Source organism: Eptatretus burgeri, chromosome 9 (genome assembly GCF_056783735.1).
Source record: "Eptatretus burgeri isolate ZD-2024b chromosome 9, Ebu_testis_v1, whole genome shotgun sequence".
Lineage (NCBI taxonomy): Eukaryota > Metazoa > Chordata > Myxini > Myxiniformes > Myxinidae > Eptatretus > Eptatretus burgeri.
Window position 1 is genome coordinate 38,793,804 of NC_140969.1, and position 10,996 is coordinate 38,804,799.

Below are 10,996 nucleotides of genomic sequence, written 5' to 3' on the forward strand. Positions count from 1 at the left end.
GATGCCAATGATCCTAAAAGCCTTGGTTTCCAGTGTAAAGCCAAACAAGGTGTGAGGCAGAAGCAACAGCCCAGAGGGGAGAGCAGCACTCCATCAGGATGCGGATAAAAACTTTGTATGGTGTTAGAAGCTCACGTGTGCCAAGGAATGACTTTGCATGATGGAGGATGCCCAGTCGGCAACTGGTTTTGAGGAAAAACTTGGAAAATTGCCTTTCCCAGGAACCATGCGTTTTCCATGGACCATGCTTTGTAATGCAACTGTCTCAACCAATAATTATTCACGCCAAATTAAAATAAATTTATTCGGCAAGGATCAGAGTAGACCGGAGGTGGTTACAAAAAAAAAAAAAAAAAAAACCAGAAGATGCCACTGACCTACCTACAGTATGGAAGCAACAAACCTTGTGCTTCAGCTTCCTTGCAGTAAATGCCAATAATGTTGATGCTGAGAATATGATGTTCTAGAATAGAAAACACGACAAATGTATTCAGACACAATGCAGCAACTGCAGATTCTTCTTCTCAGGACAGTGTGTGTGAGCCACAAGTTGATAAAGTTGACAACACTCATGGCAAAAGCAAGGGCAATCTGGTCAAAGCAAGCAACAGAAAAACCGTTTCCATTTCGGGGAAGAGTACTTCACATTCCACAAAGTGGTTCGATCACTTTTGGCCATCAAGTAATACAATATCGGCTTGCTATTGTGAAGGACATTCCATCTAAAAAATTGCAGCAACACTCCATTACTTCAAGAGTTTTATCAAACACGATGAAAAGGGTACATGAAACTGGCAAAGTTGATAATACATGTGGAAAATGTGGAAAATGTGGAAAGCAAAAATTGAAGGGTTCTGATCATTTTAAGAAGCGCAAGTGCTCTTTACATACAAGATGGTTGAATACAAATTCTGTCAACAACTTTGCTGTACATCCAGGTGCGAAGTTAATGCAAGAACACTTTCCTTCTCCTCTGCCTGTTTTTTCAGTCTCTCGATTATTGTCCCCCCCCCCCCCCCGAGGTTGCAGTGGATGTGCAGATGTTTGAAAGCTCCTGTTGCTGTGAAGAAGTAACCAAAAACAAAAGGTTTAAATAGGCATCAGACTAAAAATAGGAGGTGAAACAGAGCTGGAAACGTACGTTCTCTTTAAAAATGAATTGAGGTTTGAATTGTTCAGCAACAATCAATGACAATGTCTGACAACAGAAAGAGATAATATTATAGAAGCATGGTAGAGATTCAGAACAATTTGAGGCTGCATTTTGAACAACATTCTACAAACATTGAACTTGGAAAAAAAATTGATATGGCAGCATGAAAACAAGAAGTAATGCTCTGTGTATCACAAAGGGCTCAAAAGCAAAACGTTCAATTCATGCACTGTACAACTTAAGCCTTTTCATTTGTACTGGCGATAACAATCTATTATACACCAATAATACATCACTATCTAGTCTCTGGATCACTTGAATATTTTCAAAATTAATTTCAACACTGTACTGTATATTATAATATTTTCTTACACCCATTTCACTTGCAATAGCTTGCCAGTTGATGTTGCCATGCTTCTCAGCAATCTCCAATAACAGCTGAATCTCAGTTCCACGCCACTCTTTACAATTCACATCTGGATGGCCCTCGTGGTGCCAGAACTTCTGCACCTCTGATGGCAGCCGCATAGCGTCCATCTACACACCACACCACACCACAAAGAAAAGTCAAACTCCGAATCTCTCAAATCTTTCTCTGATTGAAAAAGCTCCAAGTGCTGTTAGCCCTCTCTTGGGTCTGAAGTCACCAAAAAAATCTTTATCAACAGCAACCAACAAATAGTCTTATATTCCGAAGTAACGATTCTCCAAAAATTCGTTACAACTCCTCTATAGAGCTGTTGAAACACAACCAAAGCTAAAGTGAAACAGGTACCACAAAACATCCGTGATTACGAATGAATAATGTACTTTTGTTTTTTCTCCACCCGCAAGCTTGGTTGATCACGGTTCGCTTGCTTGGGTTTTCCCCCAAATGATTACAATCAAATTCACACGAGGACACATGCAGGCATACCTCATATGACGTTGCCTCTTATAATGCTGTTTTATTATAGCACAAATTTTCCTGAGGGATTTTTTTTTTTTAACTATAAAACAAAAAAAAGTTGATTCAAATCCATAAAACAGTTCAAAAGTTCCACGCAAGAACAAGCACACGTTAGAGCCGCACACTCGACCAATGAGGAAGGTGAACAATGGTTGGCGCTGCACCAGTCAGCATAAGCCTCCACCAATTTTGAACACTTATTGCAAAATTGTGCTTACTCCACTGTGCTAACTCTTTTTGCCTCGTTTTGCAAGCATTTTTAACCCATAGTGTCTGAAAATTATCCTGCGAGTGATATTACTGAAATGTGGCCAAACAGTCAAGCATGTAATATTGCAGGTGATAAGGCGTGTGGAGGTAGGTGAACGTCAGATTGATATTGGTTAGAGCTTGGGTTTGAGCATCTCACCCATGAGAACCATTTTCTCAGTTCAGTCTGGATACCTTCTTCAAGAAACCTGCAGTTTTCAAGGACGAGCCACAGCCTGGCACATCCTCCCAGAAGTAGCTCCAATGCGAGCTCTGACCGAATGCAATGGCGAGTGGGTAGTTTATTGTATTTTTTTATGTCATTACCTATCATTAAAAATGATTATTTTTATTTATAACATGCTTTAATATTGTCATGTCAGACAGCCCCCGTTAACATGGGGAACCAGCGCCGGGATCCTTTGTCCCAGGAAACGGCCAAACGGTTTCCAATTACTTATTGCGTTCACTTGAATTAGTCTACACTTTACCATTTCCCAAGGTCACACAAATAAACTAGAGGGGGGAGCACTCGGTAGAGTGCAAAAGCTCTGCCGCCAATACTGATGGGTCACTCAAGTGAACTTTATATCTTATTCATTAAATATGTCAACAGTGCTGACAGTTATAGTTCTTTTCTTCAACATTTTTCTTTGGGGGGGGGGGGTGGAAATCACTTAAAACATGTAAAAATGCAAAAAAAAAAAAATAAAAATAAAAAAAAAAAAAAAAAAAAAAAAAATCGAAATTTTGTTGAAAAAAAAGTTGCAAAAAATTTTTTTCTCTAAATTTTTTTTTGGGGGGGTTGGAAATCACTTAAAATATGTAGAAATGCAAAAAAAAAAATTTTTTTTTCTCGAACAATTTTTTTTGGGGGGGGGGGGTTGGAAATCACTTAAAACATGTAGAAATGCAAAAAAAAAAAAATTTTCTCCAACAATTTTTTTTTGGGGGGGGGGGACCAAGTCCAAAATTTAATGGCATGATCCTTGGACCATACCTAACCCCCCCCCACCAAGTTTCGTCGAAATCCGTCAAGGAGTTTTTCCGTAATACTGTTCACAAACAAACAAAGTAGAACGGGCACTCGGTAGAGCGCATACCTTCGCCGCCGCAACTTTTTTCCGGGCACATTTGAAAAACGTCATTTTAAAATGTCCATGACGTCACAACCGTCAGTCCGATTGACGTCAAATTTGGTGTGTAACCTCCTTGAAGGCAATCCAACAAAATGGAATGATAAACACTGAAAAGTTAAAAAGTTGAAAAATGACGTCATTTTGACGCACTTCCGGGAACGTCACGTCCAATCGGGGACTACCATTCTGAAAGCTCGTAGTTCACTGAACGTTTTAACGTTGGTTTCATGTCAATAGCTCTATTAGATCTGAAGCTATGCCTACAAGTATATTTTGACCTTGAGTGTGACCTTGACCTTGACTACAGAGTTAATTGGCAAAACCTGTACATCAGTAAACAGATATTTTGGTTCTGATCCTAATACCTGGATTTGGGAGACTTTGCTTTCTAAATTATATAGATATTTGAATGTAAAATATCAGGACATTTTAGCCACAATTGAAAAATGTCATGTTCAAACGTCAATGACGTCATAACGGTCAGTCCGATCAAAGTCAAATTTGGTGTGTGACGTCCTTAAGGTAAGTCCTACAAAACGGTATGATCAAAACTGATGAGATCGAAAAATGAAAATTTACGTCATTTAGACGCACTTCCGATGACGTTACGTCAAATCCGACACTATATATCCGAAAGGTATCTCGTCATGGAACAATATGGTGGTGGTTGCATGTCGATAGCTGTATTATGAAGGAAGTTATGCTCAAAAGAATGTTTTTTACCTTTTCATGACCTTGACCTTTGACCCGATCGCTCCCAAAATCTAATCAAATCGTCCTTGGATATTCACGAATCATTCCACTAAATTTCATGCAATTCGGTTTAATACTGAGTTATGCGAATAACAAACAAACACACATATTCACAAATAAATAAATACACAGCGACCAAAACATAACCTTTCGCAGAAAGCGAAGGTAACAAACAAACAGAAAGGGGTGAAAACAGTAACCTCCATCCATCTTCGAAGATGGCGGAGGTTAAAAATTGACAGCACATGCACAGGAGGCAGATAGATCAAACACATTTCTTACCTTTTTAAAAGGTTTATTTATTTATAATAATAATAAATGTCAGTGTGTATGTGTGTATGTTTGTGTATCAGTCAGTGTGTCTCCTCCATAACTCCAAAACAGTGAAACATAGCGGTCCCAAACTATGCATGGATACAAAGACAACTCCAGGGAGTGCATGAATGAAAACGGTATTTGCGTAAATTTAATCACCCCTTTTGAGGATAATCTAGAGTAGCGTTTCTCAACCTTTGATGACCCATGGCCCCCCTACCGAGTCGCTTAACATTCGTGGTCCCCTGCCCTTCAATAAAAGATGCAGATTTCGTTTTATGAAATTTATGTATTCAGTCTTAAAAGATAAATCAAAGTAAACATTTTCTAAGCAATACAATCAATGAGACACTTGCTGTTGGGCTTGTCTGACAAGGCCTCTTATGTCCGGCTCCGTCTTGGACACAGCAAAGAGAATATCGTTCCCAACGTCAAGACGGTTTCTGGACTTCGTTTTAATGGTCGCAAGGTCAGAAAATCCAGATTCGCAAAGATATGTTGTGGCGAATTGAATGAGCATTACGGATGTCTTCTTGCTGAGTAGTGGATACTCATCCTGAACAGACAACCAGAAGGTGGAGTGGTCTTCTTTGTTACTGAAGACCAGCTTCATTGCTTTTGAAACCTTCAACTCTGCTAGCTCCTCTGCTTCGTCTTCAGTAGGTTCAATTTTGGCATTAAACGGGTCTTTGTGCCACGGAACATCCAAGGGTGCATCGTTGAAATACGATTTGAACTCAGCGGAGAGATTGTCGAGATGTCTAGTGATGCAATCTTTGATGCCGACAGGAAGCTCAATCCTCTGCGTTTGCAGGTGCTCGTCCAAGAAAGGAAACAAGGCAGTGGACCCGGCCTTGATTCGTGCCTGCCAGACTTCCATTCCAGCAGACAGTCCGGCAAGCTTGTCTTGAACGTCACTGACTGTCACATTAGCCTTGCAAGGACTGGTTTATTTTGTCGAGTCGGCCGAATATATCGGCCAGGTAGGCGAGCATCATGACAAACTCTTCATTGTCGAAGTGGACATGGAGGTTGTTTTCGTTGTCTCGCAGGAAGATTTCCACCTCAACCCGGAGTTCATACAGCCGAGAGAGGCATTTCCCCCGCGATAGCCAACGGACTTTGGTGTGGAACAGAAGTCCAACATGTTCGGCTCCCATTTCGTTGGCCAGGAGTTGGAAGAGCCGATGATTTTTGGCCTTCGCACGAATGAAGTTGATCACTTTGACCGCGACGTCCATGACTTCCAGCAAACGAGGCGGAAGAGTCTTTGACGCAAGAGCATATCGGTGTAGCGAACAGTGGGAGGACGTCACATGGGGCCATTCATTCTTCACAAGCGCGACGAACCCTCCTCTGACGCCAACCATCGCTGGGGCACCATCAGTACAAATGTGCTTGAAATTCTGCCAACCGAGTCCATTAGCTTCAAAAAAAAAAAAAAAAAAAAAAAAAAAAAGAGTCCACAACAGCTTTGATATCTGCCGCTGTCGTTGTGGTTGGTAGGGTATTGCAGAACAAGAACTCTTCCTTCATCTTTCCCTTTCTCTCGTAGCGAGCGAAGGCGATCAACTGGCTCTCCAGGGCGGTGTCGGTAGACTCTGCTAATTGAAGGCTAGCCTGGAGCGTGCTTTGTTTGATTTCGGAGGAAACTTGACGCACACATCAGTGGCCATGTCGTCAATCCGTCGTCGGATCGTGTCATTAGAGAGCGAAACTTGCTGGATCTTCTTTTTCGCCTCTGGTCCGATCATCAATTCCACCATTTTCTCTGTACATGGCTTGATAAGGTCCTCAGCAATGGTGTGCGGCTTCTTGCACTTCATAATTCGGTATGCCACTTCGTAGCTGGATTGAAGAGCAGGTTTTTCTTCTGGCCGGAATCCAAATTTGGGAAGTGTCGCTTCACGGTCATATCGTGATCGTTTCGCAGACAGAGCGTCGATATTATCTTCCTTCCTTCCGGGATGCATCTTGGCACGATGGTTTGAAAGTTTGGAAAAACGTAGTGACACATTTGACATCACGACCGAGCAGTGCAGACATTGCGCGCAGTCCACGCCATCTCGACTCACATTCGTGAATCCAAACTTGACATAGCTGTCATTCCATTTTCGAACCTTCGACATCTGAGAAAAAAAACAAAATTCTAACGTTTTTGTAAACATTGGTTTACTATGAATGTTCTGTGGGCTCCGCCTTCTCTTTTAAAATCGTGGTTAAACTCATCTACCCTTTATACTTTCACACTATGACCGGAGACTCGTCGCCTTAATTGTACATTACAAGCTTCTGCATTATGAATCGCAGTTTTTCGGCGTCCGCTCATGGCCCCCGGGTCGAAGGCCGATGGCCTCCTTGGGGGGCCACGGGCCCCCGGTTGAGAAATGCTGATCTAGAGGATGTTCATCACAAGGAAAGAAACAAAATAAGCCTTACGTTATCTTGGTGAGCTCTCTCTCTCAGCTCCATCCATTGGGACCATACTCTGTGCAGGGCGTTGGTGCTGTCTTAGCAGTCTCTTTGGCTGGCTATTGGGCACAATCCTGGACAGGTCGCCACTCCGACACAGGATACCAGCAAGCTGGCACTCATTTTGCCAACCTCAGAGGGATGACAGGCAGAGTCAACCCCAACTGGTATTAATTCAACAGCCAAGGGGGATTTGAACTCAGGATCCTAGGATCCCAAGCCCACCTCCCTAACCATTACGCCAACACCAGGTATTCTGTTAGCTGGCTGGGATCTTAAGCCACCATTTTGTTCGGCATGCTCAACAATACCTTGACTTGGAACAGGCCACAATGGTTTCTTCACGATAAAGCGCTCAATTTTTTTTTCTCCACTTTCCTCACTCATTTCATCGAATGCCTGGTCTTCATACCAACAAAATCGCTGTATCCATCATTTTTGTAGATGATATCATTTTCAAATTAGTAGCTTGGAGCAATTCCATGCATTATATGATGTAATTTTTCACAATGGACTCTCACAGACAAATTAAAATATATACTGTAATCAAAATACAATTTCGACTTCGAGGATTGAATCCCATGGAATAAATAAGTGGCAAAATGTGGAGTGAAATCTGAAAATTTAAAGAAATGAACGATTCTTATAACTAAGTGTATACACCTATTTTCTTTAGGCAAGTAAGGCTATGGTCCCTCCTTCTCCCGATAATGTATACACAAGAAAATGTTGAAATTGCCAAAGCTTTCAACTCAACTTCTTCTACTGTTTGGAGAATTATATTGAGTGAAGAAAATATTAAAGAATGTGCCAAAATTAACCAGCTTCAATGAGCTAGTTTCGAGTGCAACAAAAATAAGTAACCAGCGGGAACTCCGCAAAGGCAACCGCAGCTGGGTTCTCAGTGGGGAAGGGAATCTCTAGAGATAGGAAGGCAAAATAAATTAAAATTAAAGGTCAAATTAAAAAAAAAACAATGAACGATTAATACAATGGGAGGATTAGGGTGGGTAAAGCAACGGATTAGGATGTGAAGCAACTTTGAAAAATATCCACTAAATTTTGTTTTTTCTGTCAGGAACCCACTTTAAAACATTTTAAATGTCAATGGAGTTTTGAAGTTCGATTTAAACAATGTTTTCCAGGAATGCATCTATGACATAAGTAGCTGGAAGGGTGTGTGTGTGTGTGTGTGTGTGTGTGTGTGTGTGTGTGTGTGTGTGTGTGTGTGTGTGTGTGTGTGTGTGTGTGTGTGTGTGTGTGTGTGTGTGTGTGTGTGTGTGTGTGTGTGTGTGTGTGTGTGTGTGTGTGTGTGTGTGTGTGTGTGTCCATCCAATATATAAAGCTCATTCTAACCACTCACTCACTGGCTGATATTAAAGTTCGGTACCTTCCAGGTGACACAGAAAGCTCAAATTTGCATGCCGACGGACATCGAGCCGATACACCAGAAAAATCACAGAACCATTGGAAAACATCCGTAAATGAAAATATAAATAAATGAAAAATAAATTGCAGCGAAGCAACCCGAGACAATTGGGAAGCATGGTAATTTTGCGTGCAGACAGACATCGAAGCCGATACGGACATGAGCATGCATGCAGGTCTGCCTGCATGCATGCTCACACATTCAGCTACCGTTGCAACCCCCCCGCCCGGCTCACTCCGAATGCGAGCTGTACATGCCACACTCTGGGGAGGCAGATTTAAATTAAAAACTACACTGTCAGTCCTTAACAGAGGGGGGGCATAGAAAGGGAGGGGTGGGAAGAAAGGAAGAGAGAGAGGGGTGGGAAGAAAGGAAGAGAGAGAGGGGTGGGAAGAAAGGAAGAGAGAGATGGGTGGGAAGAAAGGAAGAGAGAGAGGGGTGGGAAGAAAGGAAGAGAGAGAGGGGTGGGAAGAAAGGAAGAGAGAGAGAGGGGTGGGAAGAAAGGAAGAGAGAGAGAGGGGTGGGAAGAAAGGAAGAGAGAGAGAGGGTAGGAAGAAAGGAAGAGAGGGAGCGGAGGGCAGAAAGGAAGAGAGGGGGGGGTGGGACGGACGGAAGACAGGGAGGGGTGGGAAGAAAGGAAGAGAGGGAGGGGTGGGAAGAAAGGAAGAGAGGGAGGGGTGGGAAGAAAGGAAGAGAGGGAGGGGTGGGAAGAGAGGAAGAGAGGGGTGGGAAGAGAGGAAGAGAGGGGTGGGAAGAGAGGGGTGGGAAGAGAGGGGTGGGAAGAGAGGAAGAGAGGGGTGGGAAGAGAGGAAGAGAGGGGTGGGAAGAGAGGAAGAGAGGGGTGGGAAGAGAGGAAGAGAGAGTGGGAAGAAAGGAAGAGAGCGGTGGGAAGAAAGAGGAAGGAAGAGAGAGGGAGGGAGGAAGAAAGAGGAAGGAGGAAGAGAGAGGGAGGGAGGAAGAAGAGAGAGGGAGGGAGGAAGAAGAGAGAGGGAGGCGACTCCTGTCGCAGTCAACGTGTGGCCCTAAATGGAGTTCTTTCATCCCCTCTTCCTGTGCAGGCTGGAGTTCCTCAAGGTAGCGTTCTGGGCCATGTTCTTTTTCTGGTTTTCATCAATGATCTCTCGGACTCTCTGGAAAATCCTCTATTTCTCTTTGCCGACGACTCCACCCTCTGCCGTACCATCTGTCATCCCTCAGACCGGCAAGCAGCAGCTTCTTCGCTCACTGCAGATCTGGATAAAAATCACAAACTGGTCCAACACGTGGAACATGTCTTTCAATCCAGACAAATCTCACACTCTCACTATGTCTCTTCAAAAGGACCGTTTAGAAAACCCCCCCATCCACTTTCTCAACAATCCTCTGGAAGAAGTCTTTTCTTTCAAGCTTCTGGGTCTCACTATCTGCCATGACCTTTCCTGGGAAAGTCACATTTACAACCTCGCCTCAAAAGCCAGTCGCCGACTGGGAATCCTCCGTCGTGCAAAGTCCTTCCTCGGCCCTCTTGAGCTCCTGACCACTTACAAAGCTTTTGTCCGTAGCCTGATGGAGTACTGCTCTCCCCTCTGGGCTGGTGCTCCTGCCTCCCACCTTTCTCGGCTTCACGCCGTCGAAACCAGGGCATTTAAGATCATCGGCATCTCCCGCAATGAAGCTGAGTCTTTGGGCCTCTCACTCAATCACCGCAGGTTGGTCGGTGGTCTTTCTGTCTTCTACCGACTCCTCTCCAGCCATGCCCCCCCTGCTCTCTCTGCGATTTGTCCCCACCACATTTCCACAGGTGGGATTTGTCCCCACCACATCAAGGTCCGCCAACAACCCCCTTCTGGTAAAACTACCAAAATCACGAATCACTGCTCATCTTCACTCTTTCATTCCTCTTTTTTCCCGCCTTTGGAATAAACTTCCTCACTCTATTCTTTCCCATTCTGCCCTCCAGGCTTTTAAAACAGCTGTTCACCACCACCTCTCATCTTCCCCCATCCAAATCATCGATCTTTTCTACCCCCGATAATCCACCCAAGCCCACTTCCTTCAATTCCCCTGCTTTCCTTCCTGAAAGTCCCTGTAATGTCCATCTTCTCTTCGCCATGTTCCCCGTCCCATCCCCATCACTCTCCCTTCCACAGTTCACCTAATGTGTCTGTTCCCCACTGTTTTGTCCCTTCCACTTCCACCCCTCTTGTCTCATGCCTCCTTGCTGTGAGTTGTGTGTTAGCTCTCATACGAGCCTCGACCAAAGTATACAAAAAAAAAAAAAAAAAAAAAAAAAAAAAAAGAGGGAGGAAGAGAGGGAGAGAGAGGGAGGAAGAGAGGGAGAGAGAGGGAGGAAGAGAGGGAGAGAGAGGGAGGAAGAGAGGGAGATAGAGGGAGGAAGAGAGGGAGAGAGAGGGAGGAAGAGAGGGAGAGAGAGGGAGGAAGAGAGGGAGGAAGAGAGGGAGAGAGAGGGAGGAAGAGAGGGAGAGAGAGAGAGGAAGAGAGGGAGAGAGAGGGAGGAAGAGAGGGAGAGAGAGGGAGGAAGAGAGGGAGAGAGAGGG

General features: G+C 43.9%; 1 protein-coding gene across 13 annotated transcripts in view; it reads right to left on the bottom strand.

Annotated features, from left to right (window-relative positions):
* SNAPC4 (small nuclear RNA activating complex polypeptide 4) overlaps positions 1-10,996 on the bottom strand; it is a 176,113-nt gene that overhangs the window by 120,636 nt on the left and 44,481 nt on the right. For 8 of the 13 annotated variants that reach the window (XM_085894805.1, XM_085894806.1, XM_085894804.1 and 5 more), the window contains 2 exons: positions 1,526-1,690; positions 404-463 (listed from right to left, as the gene is read on the bottom strand). In XM_085894805.1, coding sequence (XP_085750931.1) covers positions 404-463; positions 1,526-1,690 — 225 coding nt within the window. The remainder of the gene's footprint in view (positions 1-403; positions 464-1,525; positions 1,691-10,996) is intronic. The other 5 variants (XM_085894812.1, XM_085894810.1, XM_085894815.1 and 2 more) reach the window with 2 other exon arrangements.